This window comes from Anastrepha ludens, chromosome 4 (assembly GCF_028408465.1).
Source record: "Anastrepha ludens isolate Willacy chromosome 4, idAnaLude1.1, whole genome shotgun sequence".
Classification (NCBI taxonomy): Eukaryota; Metazoa; Arthropoda; class Insecta; order Diptera; family Tephritidae; genus Anastrepha; species Anastrepha ludens.
In genome coordinates, this window is record NC_071500.1 from 67,098,627 (window position 1) to 67,118,608 (window position 19,982).

At 37.8% G+C, this 19,982-nt stretch overlaps 1 protein-coding gene across 3 annotated transcripts in view; it reads left to right on the forward strand.

Moving 5' to 3' along the window:
- The window catches only part of LOC128859650 (muscle M-line assembly protein unc-89), a 237,055-nt gene that overhangs the window by 207,057 nt on the left and 10,016 nt on the right, over positions 1 to 19,982 (forward strand). For all 3 annotated transcript variants that reach the window (XM_054096630.1, XM_054096633.1, XM_054096637.1), the window contains one exon: positions 17,057 to 17,776. In XM_054096630.1, the coding sequence (XP_053952605.1) occupies positions 17,057 to 17,776 (720 nt within the window). The remainder of the gene's footprint in view (positions 1 to 17,056; positions 17,777 to 19,982) is intronic.

Below are 19,982 nucleotides of genomic sequence, written 5' to 3' on the forward strand. Positions count from 1 at the left end.
TCACTTAAGGTTAGTTTACGAAAAAACTGAGATTGTGTTGGTGATATACGAAAAAATTAACCAGTGATACTTCGTTGGCGTCTCAACAACGACTGATTGGACGAGTGTGTGAATACAAGTGAAGTGATCGGCTGCAAGATCCCCAAATGACGTGGCAGAGAATGTTCCCCTCACAATTTTATTTTTCACCATAACTAAATAGCAAACCTGATAATCTATCATCCTTGACTTTACGCTTGCACAATGTTGGAAAATATCGGTAATTTATTTACAAAAACTTTAAAAAATTCAATACACCGCCTTGTAACTAGCATGTTCTATTTAATTTGGTTTTTGAATAACTTTTTCACTAAATGAAGAAAAAAATTATTTTGAGTGATGGAAATCTCTATTAGTAACCTTACGAGCTCCATTGCTTGTCGGTCAGTATACAGCAACAGTCTAAGTTACGAGTGTCAAATAAGATTGACGTAGGCCGCCATTTGCAAAAAATATCAATCAACCGATAGGATGAATAATTTTGTGCCACCTTTTATTTATTTCAGCAGGTTGGCACACTTTTCCACACAACCCGTCACGCTACCGATCTTTGGCGCACTAAATTTAGTTATTGTGTGATCAGCCATCTTGATCATGTCGAAAGGGAGTAACGAATTATTCTCTTTAGACTGGGTTTTACTGAGTAATGGGGAAAGACCGATGTTATGTAGATAATGTAGAAATAATCCAGGCAATGTAGTCCGAATTATTCGTAGAATATACCCCGAGACTGTCAGCTAGTTAAAATATTAGAGTTGGCAGGACACGCCACGGCGAAGACAGTTGAGACAGCCACGAGAAATAAATTATATTCCATATGAAAATAAATTCAGTTTATTTCTTGTTACCTACAAGATACTTTGTATTTGGTTTAAGTGGGTGTGGATTAAACAATAAAAATCTTGGAAATTTATTTTATTATTGTAAAAATTAAAAATACGGCAAATTTTTACTTCCCAAACGATATTACCTAATTTTCACAGTCATGTATAAGCAAGTAAATAATTAAAGCAAAAAATATATATTATTTTTCTAAAAGTGAGTGTGCACGGCTATAGGATTTTTTGTCCAACAAGAGAATTTTTATATAAATATTCAAATTCCGTGTAAATTAACGAAAATCACACCTCTGCAAATCCTCACACCTGCAATCTTTGAAACACAGCGCGTATACAAATAAACATTATTTTTTATACAGGCATACATACATACGTATGTATGTACAAATTTCGTCGCAAATCGTTATGAAAAAACGAATCAAATTTCTATGCCTTTGAAAACAAATTCTTTACTTTTCTGATAAATCAAATGTGTGCGTACGTGTATTTTTCGAAATAAATATTCCCGTGAATGACAAAGAAGTTGTTAGTCCCCTCCTGCTCATGCTGCTGATAGATGAAAATTCTTAATTTGTTGTTTGTTTTATTTGCTTAATATGCAAAAATTAAAAGAAAATATTCTAAGAACATATTTCAGAAATATCTATGGACACACGTATGTATAATGAGAAAACAAATTTATTTCAAATATTTCTTAAATGTGACCTTGTAGTGCACACATGCACATGTAGTCTTTTAAAACTGAAACTGAAACGGTCGGGAGGAAACCGCATTTCACAACTTTTAATTCAGTATGTAGCACAATTTCAATATTTCTCAAATTTAATTTTTTTTTTTGGCAAAATCGAGAATAATTTCTCGCAAGTCATGTCCATTATGGAGCTAAAAAATTAAAATATTTTGTATCGGCGCACCCAGAGTAGTCAGTGAGAGTACTCTCCTTATATTCTCTACATTTTAAAGAAATGCGCCACGGAAGCTATGTTTGGGCTCTGCTCACTGGCCGAACAATTTGCATGTTAAAGCAACTAGAAAATTATCGAGCCAAATTCGCAGCTAGCGAGTATATATCGCATAAAATTGGTATACCTCACCCAACAAGTACGACTAACAGCAACGAATATCGCCTCCAGGATAAAATAATGTGGTTTTTGAAATGCGTTGGCATTTGGTCATAGTGTTAGCTTAAACAGCTCAACAAATTTTACTACCGCTACTTTTGACTTCAGAATAGAGTTTAAGGTAAAGTTCCCCACGCGAAAGGAATGGGATTTGAATTCAGCAGTCAAAGAAAATACACCTGCACTATACACTGACGGATCCAGTTTCGGAATTGGAGGAGTATTTTTCAAGTAGAAGTACTCGGTATAAGAGATGCTTGCAGGACAATTAAAAATCATCCGCTATCCAACTATCAGAATTATGCATATTTTTAGATAGTCAAGCAGCCATCTTAGAAGAACCAACCACCAAGAACCAATTCAAAAATAGTCAGACAATGCAAAGAAGAACTTAATACTCAATGGGTACCTGGTCATAAAAACATAGAAGAAAATGAGAAAGCTGATGAACTGGTAAAACAGGAGGCATCCTATAACGAGACCGAAGCTGTAAAAATAGGCTGTCTCCAAGGCCTACGCAAAAGGGAGATCTTCTTGCTATTCCAGAAGCAGACCGTTAACAGATGGACTAACATAGATACCAGCAAAATAACCAAACAAACGTGGCCCAATTTCGGCAAATCAAGAACTGATGATTTGTCAAGAAAAGCACAAGCGGACATATTCAGAATTACGTTAACCATAACCGGGGTGGCCGTCCAACAACAGATGTATAAGTTGCAATCAAGAAGAATCTAAAGAAACAGTTTTTCACTATCTGTGAGAGTGCCCAAGTCTGGGTGCTCTACCGCATAGAATGCTGCAAGAATTCTTGATGGTCAACTTGAAAGAAATGGCAGAAAAGAAAATTGACGACATAGACAGATTCATAGTAAAATCTAGATGGTTCGACTAACAAAAACAAGTGGCTCTGCAAGTGGTGTATCAAAATAGCATCTTTTGTGCTAATTGGGTCTGGGTTATATCACTAGACAAGACCTCCACCAACGAACCAACCAACCACGAGCGCGTTTTTCTAATGCACAACATGACGTCTTTCACCGAAAGCCTTTGACACGTAACTAATTCTTAAGCTATTGTTCTCTATATTTATCTTCATGTAATTTTTGATGTATTGCCAAATAACGGTTTTGGATTAAGGGAAAAAGATAGATCATAAAAATGTCTGAATCTCGGCAGATGGTGGAGCAGATGAAAATGTCAACTGCAGGCTAAACAAAGCAAGGGCGGCATTCAGACAAATGCATACAGTATGCGGGAGTTCACAAATCTCCAGGAGCACTAAACTACAAATATTCGGAAGCAAAACATAACTCGTCTCTAACACCATCACACTGAGGCTAAAATCCTTCATCAACAAATGCCTCCGCATTATCTGCAGAATATTCTGGCCAAACATCATCAGTAACGACGCACTGTGGAGATCAACGAACGAGGAACCCATCCTTAGGCAAATCAAACGCAGAAAGTGGCGATGGATAGGTCTCATATTGAGAAAACTACTAGATAGCATCACGGGAATGACACTGGAGTGCAACCTGCAAGGGAACAGAGGTCACGGTCGACCAAAAAACACTTGGAGAAGGTCTAGCAGATGCCGACATTTTATGGGACGATGCAAAAACAGCAGCACGAAACCGTGTACGATGGAAGAGTCTTGACGAGGCCCTATGCTCTCGAGAGGAATGAACAGGGACAAAATTTTAAAATATTTTACCTATACTTAAATTTTCAGTAAAATTGAACTTTTTACAAAGTTAAACTTTTTTTTCTTTTTTTTCAAAATATAAAATACCTATTTCGAAAATTCTTATATTAATAATTTCTTAATAATTAATTTCTTTGCTTTACTAATTCGTAAATCTATCGGATATTGCACAATAGTAGAGCACTTGGGAGAAATCTCTTTTTTTGTATCTTTGAAATCTTAAAGATACGCGGCAATTTCTTTTTTTTTTTTTATTTGAGAAAATAATTTTAACCCGCACTCCATTCCTTCATAGAATACGTGCGAAAAGTGCATCCTTCTCTTCTATCTATCTTATAATGATTGACTTAAAAAACTGTTTTTTATTATAATTTACAAAAGCTTTTTCATCACGGTATCTGTATCTTATTCCAACACATGCATATGTATGTATCTCTGATGATAGCATTGAGTCAGACGAATAAGTTGTTTTTGTCGCCTATGTTGAACATTCGCAGTTCAAAATGGCTCTGCATTTGAATAAAAGCGAATAGCTTCGTAAATATAAAAGTTCAGTGTGCCACTTAATAAACATTTTCTTTTGATCATTTTACCTTGAGAAAGGGACTCGTCGAGTATTGCTGAAAACTTACGATGAGCTGACAAGTTCATTCGGCTCTTATCTAGTAACGAGACAGTTTCAGTAAAGAAGAAAAACAGACGTTAAGCATCATTTGTCACTGTTTGTGGGACAATGTCCAACATAAATTGAAACGGGAAGGTCGACTACCCTCTGATCGTATGCTCTGAACTATTCAGCAATATAATAAATGTACAGGGTGTTCAATCTATGGTTTGAAATTTGGACTATTAATTTTTCGTGACTTTCCACATAGAGCAGTAATTTGTCTTCATTAGACTTCGAATTGAATTAAACTACAAACGCAAAGCGACGTACCACCCTGTATTTTATTGTAATTTTTGCAACTCATCTGTTTACTGTGTCATTTCTGTTTTTCTTCTCTTTTTTTTCTTCAATGTTCTAGAAATGTCGCTTTTAAAAGTAAAATTCTTAAATATATTATAAAAAAAATTTTAGTCACTTGGGTGAAGTGAGGTGAAAGTAAAAAAACTGTAAACTTTATTCAAATTTTATATATACAGACATATATATATATATATATTTTTTTTTTTAATTAATTAGCCAGTTTCTAAAATTATCGAATGAACTCATTTGAGTGGCAGCCAATTCGTGGTCATTTTAGAGTCATCAAGTCAAAATGGCACAGGCGGTCCAAGAGACACGAAAATGTTTTGATTTCACCACGAAAATTAATTATATATACACTTATATATATACAAATAATATATATGTATATATATTTGCAACTCAAACCATAGAAAATAAACATAACTGGTGGGTGTCAAGTAGATGAGACACACTTTGATCAGCCCACTTCGAGTACTTCAGTTTTGTTTATGGATTTGCACCACCAAAGATGAATAAATAAATAAATATGTACTTCTATACCCATGCCAACTGGTGCATTAGGGTATTATGATTTTATGCAATTAACTTTTTTAATATGCAAAATTTTTTCCGAGTTGAAATGTTTTTTCTGTTTTACTCAACAAAAAAGTTATTGAAAAACACAATTGGATGATTAATTTTACCCCACCTCTTAGAAGCAAATGCTCAGAAATGCCGTTTACAAAAAACATTAAAAAGTATCAATTCCAGATCTTGTAAAATCTTATGTAAAACCACCGCAAGAGCCGTCATCAAAAAAAAAATAGTTTTTTAATAAAATATACTTTTAATATAATTTGTAATACGAGTATATTTGCTGTCATTTCTTCCAACGAAACTCATCGTAGCGACGGTGCTGAACTGCTTAAACTTGAAGGATTATTAATGGTGCTTCATACCACGGGAGTAATATCGAAATCGTTGTGTAGAGTTCGAGGGAGACTATTGTGTAGGGCGATTAAAAAAAACTGCTCATAATTTTATATATAAGTACACATCTCTATATATGTACAGAAACTCATACATTTATACAACATATCGTTGAACTTCTCTAAAAATTTGGATTGGTTGTATTGATGGCAGATGGTTTTTTCATACAGGGTGAAGTCCAAAATAAACAAGACTGAGCCAAAATAGAAACGACAGGAGCTTTGTTTTGATAACTGTTTCATACACTGTTTTGCGCTATCTAAAAGCTTTTCATTGGTATTCAGGGTGAATTCGACGAATGCGAAGCAACAAACACTTCAAAACGCCAAGGGCCTTCCATTCGGAACTTTGACGCTTAGTTTCAGGTTTATGTTGGAAACACCACGTTTCGTCCCTAGTTACAATGTTGTAAAGGAATTATTCGTCTTTTTTCGCTTCTTTAATGAGGTCTTTCGGATGTTGAATTCTGAACTATTTTTGGTCCTCACTTAACTTGTGTGGAATGAAACATGCACAGACCTCTTGTAAGCTCATATGATCAAGTAAAAACCGATAAATCGATGTCTTGGAGATATTCAACTCCGATTCCATGAATTTCAACAATGATTTCGGTTCATACTGACACAAACATACTGACACTTTAGACGCAATAACTTTGCTTCTACTGAACCGAATGTCACCAATCTTTCACTGGAAGTCAGCTAGGGATGTAGCTTCCAACGCACTAACTCATTCAAAAGATGGCGCCTTGTAAGAAGGTTTTTCAAGAGAGTTTTAGAGATTTGAAATTTTCTGCTGAGGGCGGCCACTATTACAAAACACTTTTCGAATTGTATAGGACTATGAATAAGTTCGTGCGGTTTTTTTCGAAATTTGAAACTTTATTGACGTAAAATGGTTACAAATTTAATATTCAAAATATTGTCCATCGCTTACTACTACTTTTTCCCATCTTTCTGGCAATTCACGGATTCCCTTTGTGAAAAATTCGGTCGGTTTTGCCGCAATCCACGAATCGATCCATTTTTTGACTTCATCGTAATTACGGAAGTGCTGGTCAGCCAGGCCATGTTGCATCGATCGGAAGAGATAGTAATCGGATGGCGCAAGGTCTGGACTATACGGCGGGTGGGGTAGGACATCCCATTTGAGCGTTTCTAAGTATGTTTTGACCACTTGTGCAACATGTGGCCGAGAATTGTCATGTTGCAAAATAACTTTGTCGTGTCTATCGGCGTATTGCGGCCGTTTTTCTCGCAGTGCTCGGCTCAAACGCATCAATTGTCGTCGGTAGACATCCCCCGTAATCGTTTCATTCGGTTTCAGTAGCTCATAATACACAACACCCAGCTGGTCCCACCAGATACACAGCATAACCTTCAGGCCATGAATATTCTGCGCCGACGTCGATGTTGAAGCATGGCCAGGGTATCCATACGTTGCCCGACGTTTTGGATTGTCGTAATGGACCCACTTTTCATCGCCAGTCACAATTCGATGCAAAAAACCCTTTCTTTTGTGCCGTTGAAGCAGTTGTTCGCATGCCATAAAACGGCGTTCAACGTCTCTTGGCTTCAATTCATACGGCACCCAATGGCCTACCTTTCGGATCATTCCCATGGCTTTTAAACGTTTGGAAATGGTTGATTGATCAACTCCCAAAGTTTTTGCAACCTCTTCTTGCGTTTGAGCCGGATCTTGATCGAGCAATTCCTCCAATTCGGTATCCATGAACTTTGGCGGCGCACCCTCGCGTTCTTCGTCTTCCAAGCCAAAATCACCACTTTTAAAGCGTGCAAACCACTTCTGGCACGTTCGCTCAGATAGAGCATGCTCACCATAAACTTCCACCAAGATACGATGACTTTCGGCTGCTTTTTTCTTCATATTAAAATAATGAAGAAGAATTCCCCGCAAAAACACATTATTTGGCACGAAATTCGACATTTTCAAGTGTGGTAAAAATATTGTTGTTTACGCTTCAAATAAAAAACTTATACTGACGTTTGTGCCTTACGACAGTAGCTCTCCAATGAATGTTTGGAAATGTGGATCGATGGAATAATAATCAAGTTACGCCATCTGTTGTAAAACCGCACGAACTTATTCATAGCCCTATTATCATTTGATATTTCATGTTCACTGTCTGTTCCGAACTGGGGCTCTACCGAATGATAGTTACGCACAATTCACTGGGCATGGCGGCCATCTATAACCATCGTAACCGTATTTACAGGAGTTTTATTGTCGAATTTGCGGAACTTATTCAAAATTAAGGCTCTAACTCAATAAGACTCTGACTGCCTGAGAACAGATAATTTACGAGACTAGCGAGGATTATATCAGATAGTGGTATTCTCCTCGATTACCACCTCATGCAATCTACTAAGAAGATCTACGAGGTGGTTTGCTGATTGCCTGATGGGAATTGTAGACATAACTAGAACAGGTTAATTAAAATATACTACCTAGATAGTGGATACCTAAACAGTCTCTTTAAAATTGTGTTGAGTCTTATAATATATTACATACGTTTCAACGAAGGCCCAGCACCAAGTTTGCAGGTTTTGGGTTTGAGAGAATAGTCAACTTTTCCCACTGTGTGTTTGTTGGAAATTGTGTTTAAACTGTAATACGTTTGTTCCACTGTTGTGTCTGTTGTACTATTTACTTATAAATTTTTACCCACCATCCATACAGCCGGAATTTTGAATATATTTCGTTCGACGGTGTATGCACCGAATAACTTGAGTTGTACCAGGACACTTAACTGGACACAAAGTAGCAGATGCATTTGCTAGAGAGGCCGCAGTCTCTTTTTTAATAGCCCTTTATTGCTGTGGAACAATAGACTATCAAGGAGAAGCTTAGAATTGAAGAGCTAAGTCTAAGGGACGTGATCTGGCACCAAAATATGAGGCTATGCCAGCGAAAGTCTTTGCTGGAGGGTATAACCGAAGGAGGTTCAGGCAACTTATAACCCTCCCTAAGGGTAAACTGAGAATGCTAACGGGCATTCTCATAGGTCACTGCAGATTGCACAGTCACCTACACTTGAGAGGTACAAACGCTCAGCCCAACCCAACTCTATGTTAGGTTTATTAAGGGAACTGGGTAGAGGTCACAAAAACCCATAAGATCGAAGGTCCTCATTTTCATTCATTCATTTATTCATAACTTGAGTTAGAATTGAGGTATATATTCATAAAACTTGGTTCATATATTACGGTTGAAAAAGTATATCTATGTTGGCAACATTTTTTTTCTTCAAATTAATTAAAAAAAAAACTTTAAGTGTGCCGAACATTTTTCAGTTAATTTGTATTGGCGATAACTATGCCTTGTCTCTCTCGATACTGTGACCAGTTTTACTTCAGCCTCCTGCTTAAGCGCACTGTTTTGGTACCGATCCTCTGCGATTAGTTATCATCCAGTTATGTCTATAATTCTAGGTTTCAGTTTCCTTTAATTGTAGAAGTAGAAAATCAAAATTTTCAGTTATATTACTTCAATCTTTCCAACATAGCTGGTGAACTATTAAGGATGACAAGGAGCATTCTGATCAACGAACAGTAAAAGTATTACCGTTTTCTAGGTAAACTTGGATTCCCTTGAAATTCGAGAAAAGATTTAATTTTGCTTTTGTAATGCTAATCAACTGGGCTAAAAGCAAAGACTGACGCAAAATTGTAGATTTGCAGTTATGCAGTACTTCTTTAAGACTTTATTTATTGCATTAAAAATGTTGCAGTTGCAAAAACCTATCAAATACATATATGCAGCAAGGGATCCAGCACTCGAAATGTAACCAACTTTAGACCGCACGCGCCGCTAATGCACGGGCATCTGCTGTCTGTTAGTTGGCTAAATGACAGTCCAGAGTCCAGAGTATTATTTACAAGCGCGGAAAAGCATTTTGCCGAAATCAGTAATGGATATGATATATATTTTTTTTACTCATGTATATATAAAAGGCGGCCGCCGTAGCCGAATGGGTCGGTGCGTGCCTTCCATTCGGCATTCGGAGAGAACGTAGATTCGAATCTAGGTGAAACAAAAACTTTTTTCTATTAGCAGTAGGCAGGCAATGGCAAACCTCCGAGTGTATTTTTGTCATGAAAAAGCTCCTCATAAAAAAATATCTGCCATCCGGAGTCGGCTTAAACATTTGTCGAACAACATCAAGACACACGCCACAAATAGGAGGAAGAGCTGTGCCAAACACTCAGAAACACCCAGGGTGTAAGCGCCAATTATCTATGTATGTATGTATGTTTGTACGTCCGTCTGTATGAATGTATATAAGTATATTACTTTCGTTCGCCGACATCCAAAGTATCACCAGTGGGTTGCGAAATTTTTGTTTTCTTACAAATTTACAGTTTTCTGCCTTAATATTCATTTATATTTCATACACTTCACTTCCTATTCATTCAATGGCATATTAAACTTAAATTATTTCCAACAGATTGTGAATTCCGACCGCCAGCTAAGTACACAAGTGTTATTTATAAGTGCATACATACATACATAAATTCATTTGACAGGAATTGCGTCTAAATTAGGCCGAAAATAATTGCGACCCGAAAAGTTTCGAAAATTTTTAAATTTTTGCATATATACATATATTTTTGGGAGCACTTGTATGGCAAAAATATTGTACGCACACACATGTATAGATTCCTTTAGACGGATATGTGGGTGGTCATATATTCCGACTACATTTCCTGCGGTGAAAATCCAAACTTCTCGGCAAATATTCTACATATAGCAGTTCATGAACTGGTATTTGATTGAAGAAGTCGTCTAGTTCGAGAGTGTCTAGAATGGTGCCAGTTGCAATATTTCCAAATGGAGGTGTATACGAAAAGAAAATAATCCTATCCACGATTAATTCGCACCGCTTCGATTTCTTCGCATATACACCCATTTGCAAAATTATAAACAAGCCACTTTTTTTTATAAAAATATAGTTAATACTACAGTAATAACATCCATATAACGCACGGTTTCAAAATTACGGCCACGGCTAGGACATTTCGGAGCTTGTCAAGCTGGTGGACTAGCGTGCATGACCCTCCTACCCTCAAGGGAAGAGTGGAAACGGGACGATGTAAGACAAGTCGATCCCATCCATATATACGCAGATAGCTCAATGCTCGAGGACAGGGTAAGCGGAGGTATATATTCTGAACATCTGGGGACTTTCTTTAGTTTTCGGCTTCTCGACTACTGTAGTGTCTTTTAGACTAAAATGATGACAATAATAAAAGACGTGATACTGGTAATAGGGGTCCTGGATATTGTGACATTGAGGGTAACTGCAGGACCGTTGAACTAGCGAAACGTGATACCAAGTCGACTGATGTGTACACAGACAATGACATAGGCATACCCTGGTCGGCTTGTAAGCTACTTCACTTAGAGGAAATTGTAAAAGCAGCGAATGAAAGGTGGTGCAATGAAACCGCTTGCAGAATCGCCTGACTACTTGTGGCCGACTCTTAATACTAAACGCACAGAATCACACACAGTTAAGCCAAAATAAACATAATCTTAGCACACTGATTTCCGCTACAACGAGGCACTGCCTAATAGACAGACACTTCCAGAGGATGTCGTGCAAACACATGACTTTTGCAAAAGCTTTCTAGATGAAGAAGAGGCGATCTCGCACTTAATGTGAAATTTTCCTGCTCTATTCAGACGTAGATTTACCACTATGGGTAGACAATTTTTTAATGAATTGAAAGATCTCAGTACTGAGGAAATGAATGGTCTGAATGTATCCCACAGTGGGCAACCGCTTCAACCTAACCTAACATAACATTGTTAGCATTAAAAAAATATATAAGATCGAAGTACTTGTTTGGCTGCAAAGCGAACTGGTTGTAAGGTAGTGCGGAACAAGTAGGTTTTGACTGCAGGGATTGTACAAACATACTTACATATATATGAATATATATGCATTCCTCACACTCCTTGATGGTCGTTGCGGGTGGATGATAGTGAAGAAAATTTATCACAAAACAACAGCCTTGCCACACATATGTAACATAAAAATAAAGACAAGTATACCGAAAATTACAATTTCTACATACATACACACACACATGCATACATATGAATGAGTATAATTTTGTGAAATGGCGCAGATTTTACAATATCTTCGCACAATACATGGATTGAGCGGCATTTTTTAAATTCTTATTTATTTTTGAAGGCAAGAAAATATATTCATTATGTCTGCGTCTTTGAAGCCAAAGGCCAATAAAGAAATCGCTTTACATTACATACATACATACATATGTACATTTACGTGACTAGCAAAGATTAAAAATTACTCTTAAAAATGCCCACTTGTATTTAAAAAAAATTGGTGCGTACCCAAATTTCGAAATGTTAAATTGCAGCTTTTATGTCCGATCGTTTGTTATCCGTCAGCAATAATGAAGGCATACAAAACAAGTACTTTATACACGTATTTGCTTATATGTATGTACATAAATAAGTACAAATTACACAATTTAATTGTCAAAATATCTGTTTAACACAATTGTTAACAAAAAATACTTTTATTATTTTTATTATTCAATTGTGTTTTTAGAAGCTCTCTTAGTTTAGTATAGAACATTTCTAAATTGCTATAAAATGTGAATGTGAAGATACATCGATAAGTGTGTACGAGTATATTATTATTTGGGTAGTAGTCATGTTTAAATATACAGATAGTCAGGATTTTGTTTCTCTTGTTTAACCTTTATTGGCGCGATAATCGCTTACGCGATCTACAACAAAGCGCGCCAGTCGTTTCTTTCTCGTGATAACCGGCACCAAGTGAAACCAAGTTCTTCTCGACCTAATCTTTCCAACGCAGAGAGAACCTTCCGTAGCCGGTGGATCTTTATTCGCTGCACTATGTCCATGTCGTCGAAAAGCTCATACAACTCATCGTTTCGTCGCCTGCGACCCTCGCCGTTATTAAGGCAAGATGGGAGCCTAATATAGTGTTAATTTTATTCGTCGATAGAGGAATTTACTACTCAATTGCCTACTTAGTCCAAAGTAGCACTTGTTGGATTTCAAGGCTGGCATTATTAACGGTGTTAATGCTTGTTCCTAAAAAAAACGAAGTCTTTTCCAACACCGAAATCATAACCGTCAACAGTGAGGCGGATGCCGACATGTGAGTGCGCCGGCTGTTTCTTTGATGACAGGAGATACTTCGTGTTGTCCTTGTTCACCATCAGACCCATTCGCGTTGCTTCTTCATTCAGTTTCGAAAAGGCACAACTAACAGCGCGGTTGCTAAGGCCAATATCCCAACAATTGTACGCTTTTATATATAAAAAAATGATACCTGTTATAACAGTTTAGTTGACAGCAAAGTATAAACACCAAATTCTTCTACAATTAGCTTTCTAACTCATTCGAAGAACTCTCCTTGCGAACGATACTGCGCCAAGAATATAGATTACTAGGTTTGGACAATAACTTTGGGGAAAAATAAAATTTTGGGATGCCACGTCACGGAACTCTTCGCCAGCCAAATTTGTGATATCACACGATCTTAGTGATCAAACCACTGTTGGCCTGAGCGCGCGATGAACACTTTTCACAGATCGTCGATTTTCGTAATACAGTTGTACGATTTGTAAACGTGATGAAATCTCTATAAATACTGAAAAACTTATGTATTTAGTTTGAAATTAGTCACGTGTGATCTGTCAAAAAAAACTCCTATTGGAAAAAATACCGATTCAAGGAAAAGAGGATATTGGACTTTCTTTTATTTTCTGCAGCTCTTATTGCCCTGCGCTTTTGCTTGCCTGCTCGATAGAATTTCCTGTCAACCCAATTTTTCAAGTGAGGTATTTATATTTTACATCGCTATTGTGTTTCATAACAACTCAACAGCGACATATTTACCAGGTATACTTCTACTTCGCTTCAAACTTGACAGCACTCAGTCGCAGCCTTCGATCAGCCGAATAATTTAATACCAGCATCATTCGCCAATCAGAATGCTGGTTGCGAGTTGAAAATGTCTACTATAAACAGGAAACCAGAGCGCAACTACTGTGAGCTAAACTTGAAAACACTGCAGTAGTCGGGCAGGTGATACCTCGGTATTTATTCGAAAAAATTCAAAAGTTATGACAAGAAATGAGAAAAAGTAGTATAAAAGTGAAAGCCTTTGCTTGAGTACTTCATCTTTACTATTTTGTTCTGAACCACCCGTAGTATGAGAAATATTGGCTGATCAGGATATATTTGAAAATAAAAGGCTGTATGGACTGAATGCTGCATCTAGCATATTTTCGGCACATTGCCATCATATGTTTCTGGCTTTTTCGATATCCATTAATATTCATATTTTCGCAAAAGAACCCCATCACTTGTCGTTTGTGGTTAATTAGTATTCAATTTGCTTTCATTATCACGAAAAAAATTTGGTTTTCTTGGCAGCACCTCGTTCATGTCTTTTCTTGAACACCTTTCTGCAATTAATTCTCTTTAGAATCTTGCACTTTTAATATTATAATATATACAATCGACAAATGAAAATGAAATACAAAAAGATTAGGTGGCCGCTATTTTTGAATTGTTTATGCTGAAACTTATAAACATTTTCGATTGTGCACATATTTCACTTGATTATAGAGTACGAAATACGTGATAAGTGCAAAAACAGCAATTTTTAAATGAATTTTTTTGAATGAATATTTTTGAAAACAAATGTGTAAATTGAAAAAAAGCATGTTTGAGGGTATAAAGTGAGATTTCCGCTTGTAATTTGGAATTTCGCAAATACAATAATTAGAATACACATGCATGGGTCACCTTGATCAGGCCACTCATGGGAATTGCATGCATAGTACTCTCTTAATTCTTCCAAGTGGATAGCGCAGCGCCTCTACTTCGAATACACTAATAAAGGCTTCGTATCTGCACACTTTGCCGGCTATATTCTAATGATTATACTGTAGAATTCTACATCAACTGGCAGTACCTGACATCGCTACATATTATGGTAAATCCAGAGGTAGTAAAAACAAGAACAAATTATTTCTTTTCTTAGGCCGGCAGGTTACCCATAATTCTCTAATAAAATATACCTTCGACTATTGCAATTTGGGATGTTTTTGCTATTGTAGCAGCATAATGCAGCACTTCAGCAACAGTCCTTAGCCGGATATAAATCCGGGTCGTTCTGATTACTTAGAACCGACTGTCGTGCGAACGTGGGAATGAGTATCAGTATTGCTGAACGTGCATAATCAAGACTATGTGTACACATCCAAGAGGAAATAGAATATCGTCTAGTTTCTGAAACCGACCCAGTATACAGGCCCTGTAACTACAGGGTTTGATTGAAAAGTAATGAGCGTCTGCCAAGCGATCAACCGAATCGGCTGGTGGGGGAAAATGATCGTTGGACCTTCCCCTTCCACTAGAAACCAGTCCCAGTTCGCTGGCAACAGCGGTGCAGTCAACATCGCTCCGCGCGTGAAAGCTGTTTTAAAAGTGGATTTTGCAGTGGCAAAAATGCAGCGATCGTTGGAGCAACGTTACTCGATCAAATTTTGCGTAAAACGAGTACCGAAACCATTGGGCTACTCAAGGAGGCTTACGGGGACCAATCTCTGTCCAGTGCCCAGGTAAAACGGTGGCACAAATCGTTCAAGGAAGGCCAAGAGGACGTCGAAGACGAACAGCGATCTGGATCTTTTTCGACTCTCGAGGCATCGTCCACAAGGAGTTTGTACCTCCAGGAAGCACTGTAAACGCGGCATTTTACAAAGAAGTGCTCCTTCGGCTGAAAAACCGCGTCGCCCAGATTCGGTCCGACCTCGTCAACAATTGGACCCTTCATCACGACAATGCGCCGGCGCACACCGCCTTCCTCTCCACCTCTGCATTGGCCAAGATGGGGGTTCCGGTGCTTCCCCACCATCCCTACAGCCCAGATCTGTCCCCTCCAAACTTCTTCTTGTTCCCGCGCCTGAAAAGAAAGCGGAATGGGAGGCGTTTCGACTCCATCGAGGCGATCCAAAAACTGTGACAGCCGAATTGAACGCGATTCCGGCGGATGAGTTTAAAAAATGTTTCGTGCAGTGGAAGGACCGCTACCAGCGGTGTATTGACGCTCAAGGGTCCTATTTTGAAGAATATTAGTTGTATAAGCCAAAAGGTTTAATAAAACTGCTTAAGAAAAATAAGGCTCATTACTTTTCAATCAAACCCTGTACTAGCATGACCGTTTTCGCTGGAAGTATCCCTTCTTAGATCCGGGTCACAAGTTCATGCCACCTTTACGGTATGCATATTTACCTACTATTTATTATATAGGGTGATCAGATAAGTTTTTTTAAAGTGCTTGCCTTATTAGCGTAAATTGAGGACTTGATGTAGCCACACTTAAAATAGAGTGGTGTCAGTTGCATGATTGCGGCACCTAATTGATGAATGCTCAGCGTGAAATAACCCAGTCGCCCAATTTCGACTTCACAGCTACTAGCTTTGCATCGCTTATATGGCAGGTAATGCAGTCTTGTAGGAGCTACAGCTCAAATATATCGATGTTGTGGAGCTGTAGCCACGAAAAGTAGGTTAACATCACTCTATACAGAGGATCATTGAGAGTAATAGTGTTTTCATTCTCAACTAGAAAGAAATAGAGTACGATGAAAACCGAACCAAGCAGTCAATATTTGTGTATGCATTGATACTTGGTCGAACACTTGTGGACTTTGTTTGCTCCAATAATGTCAATTTTGCTTGTTGCCATACCCGCTGAGCCAAAAATGTTCCTCGCCCGAAAAAATGATCTTTCAGCCAAAATCTAGGCTTGTGTATTTACAGCTGTGCTGGAATTTCGACATTTTAAATCACTTCCGAACGTTCGGCAACCATGAAACGCGGCTTGATTACTGACTGAATAAACTATCATTGCTATCTGACCACCCTGTACAAAAAGGATTACTGAAGAATGAGCTAAATACCAGAAATATAAGTTGAGTACTAAAAGTAAATTATCGAAATTTTCGCACAATTCTTTCGCTCTTTTTTCTTTCTGTTTTTGCAATCACCAAGCAACGTGCTAATTTTGTTGGCATAAAATTGTGCAGGCTCAATATCTGCGTTGAATCCTCGGCATTTCAGTTTTTTTGCATACTATAAACTAAATTTTAATTGCTAGTGAGTGGCGTATTTTCGGTGAATGATTTCGCAATTAAATATAAATTTCATACAATTTAAGTGGCAAACCACTTTGCAGATAACCTAAGATGGCGCACAATTAGTGAAATTAGCATTCTTTGCATGCGGAAATGTCACCCAAGATTTACAAATAACGCTAATTGCAAATTGTCTAATGGCATTTCCTTCTATTACAATGCATTTGCAGATCAGGGCACACAAACCGATTCGTTGCTGATTACCGAGGAGGTAACTGAAAGTGGACAAAACCGACAAGAGCGGGCCAAGAGTGAAACGCATGAAGCAGGCGCCTGTCATAACAAGGCACACTCGCCATCACCTCAACGTGAAGTACTACACACAATTCACAAATCCGAATCATTATCTTCGTCTTCAGGCCATTCACTGGGTGGCTCCTCTCCACTTGGCTCGGCCACCTCCACCACTTCGTTGCACTATTCACCCGTACGCCTACCATCTACGCGCAACCTCAAGAACGACACTATCAATACGTATCAAAAATGGGAAACCACTATTGAGTCGATTAGGTATGTTTCAAACAAAACGGTGGCCATCTCAGATTATGGATCGGACGCAGACAGACAGAGATCTGATTCGATTTCCACTCATTCACAAACGACGCGTTCACGTTCTACCACGCCCGTCGTACAGGGGCCAGTGCCAGCGGCTAGGAGCACCACCATGCCCACGACACCAACCAGTGGCAGCGCTACATCAATAGATAATAGCAGCAGCAATAGCAGTAGCGGCGTTGACAGCGGTTGTGGCTTTGGTACTACCTTCAAAGCAACCACTACCACCACCACCAGCTCAGGCAGTAACTTTAATGGCAGCAGGATTAGCGTTTCTCCAGCACCAAAGCAGACCAGTCTATCGAATGGTTCACCAATGTCCGTTAAACAGACAGGTATGTAAATTTAGAAAAAAAAAGAATTAAACATGCATTCATACATATGTACATGTATGTGCTTGTACACACACAATCATTTTATATAGTCATAAAAATTTTAATTCATGCTCGTAATTATTTCCAAATCGAATGTTTACCTTTAAATAATTATTTTCGCGCACTTGGCGCTCTTCCATATGAATATGTATATATATAAATGTATTGATTTTCATTTAATGCACACAGTGAGTCAAAAAAGTTTGGGCACAGCGAGTTTTTCTACAATATCACATTTGTTTTTCAAGCCAATTTTTTTCGGTCAATTTGTATGAAAATATAGTTCATACTACAGCAAAAGTAACATATTATAGAGTTTCAAACTACTTATATAAATAACATTACCACAAAAAACGCCTCAACGTTTGAAATGAAAGAACGCAGTGAGCGTGAGCGGAAAAACTATTAAAAATCCACGGAAACTCCCAGTAACGTCAAACTTGCACTTTGTTGCATTACAATTATATGAGCTATAAAACGGCTACCATAGCTGAATGGATTAGTGCGTGACTACCATTCGGAATTCAGAGAGAACATAGATTCGACTCTCGGTGAAATACCAAAATGAATAAAAAGTTTTAGCGGTCGCCTCTCGGCAGGCAATGGCAAACCTCCGAGCGTATTTTTGCCATGACAAACCTCTTCATAAAAAATTATTTGCCGTTCGGAGTCGGCTAAATACTGTAGATCCCTCTATTTATGGAACAAGATCAAGACGCAAGCCGCAAATGGGAGGAGGAGCTCGGCCAACCACCGAAAATGAGTGTAAACGCCAGTTATGTTTATAAAATTCCATACCAAGAAAAAAATGTATAATTCTTAGTAAAAAATTCGAAATTGTTAGGAAAATTTCATGAAGGTTTTGGAATTTTGGACAGAGTTTGTAATTTAGATTTATGCTGCTTTTATTATATTAAAAACCATATTTTGATACAAAATGAACGAAAAAATTTAGCATGAGAAACTTTGTGAATATTGTATGATAAAAGAAATAATTGTATCAAGACGTTTTGGGCTGACTGTATGTGTATATAGGTATATCACATGCATATCTGCACTCTTTGTTTATTATTCGCATTCCATTTCATAATCGTATTCACACATACGAGTATATTACATACATTTGCATTATGTGTTTCATTTGTGTTTATATCTGATTAAAGTTTTAATGCATGATCCCATGATTTTTCTCCATTTTCTCGCATACATTCTATATGTTTTCCAGCAAACTCTTGCTGCCGTCATTTTATGTGTAAACATTTGTGTGTATGCACATTATTAATTTATATCTATACAGGTAGATGCCTTAAAATTGAATTAAGGACCATTCTATTTTGAAAGCAAAAATAGTAGAAACCGCCAAAATTGTAGTGGAATGAGCAACCAAATGCATACGAGTAAAAATTCATCATCAGGAATACAGTATATTTGTGCGCCGGTGTGATAAACTATAAGGAACATATAATTGGCGCTGATATTTGTGTTGGTGTTTGGCCGAGTTCGTCCTCCTATTTGTGGGGTGCGCTTTGATGTTTTTTCACAAAAGAAGTACCTACAGTTTTATGCCGCCTCCAGCCGGTAGATGTTTTTTATGGAAACTGTTTCATGACAGAAATGCATTAAGAAATTTGTTATTACCTGCCGAATAATGGCCGCGGTTAGAAAAAACTTTTTTATCATTGAATATTTCATGCCAGGGGTTAAACTTTTCCCCACAAATCGAGATAGAGTCGATCTATCAGCTATGAATAATATGCGCTTTTCGTTTTAACTTCCTATGGATGAGAATGCCATCACGGGTATCTCAAAAACTGTCTTCATAGCCTCGTTGGCCAAGAAACCCATTCATTGAAACTGTTAAATTATTGTGATTGTTCGGAATTATGAGCAGACACGGCAGACCTCTCTCATGTTCATCAATATCTTGCTGTGGATCTTATGAACCCATACTGACGGAGGTGAATTCAATTGAGCGACAAGTGCTGGGGGCATCCCTTGTGCTATTGTAATCTCACCGCAATTGAGTAAGCCAGTGGTGGATGGATGGTTCCAATAAAAGGTGAAATGCTTCCGTAACCCTTTTGAAAGCATTTGTTTGATTTGCGGGAGAGAGTATCCGTGCAAAATATAGCACAGAAAAGCTAGCACACAAAATTCACTTTTCCCA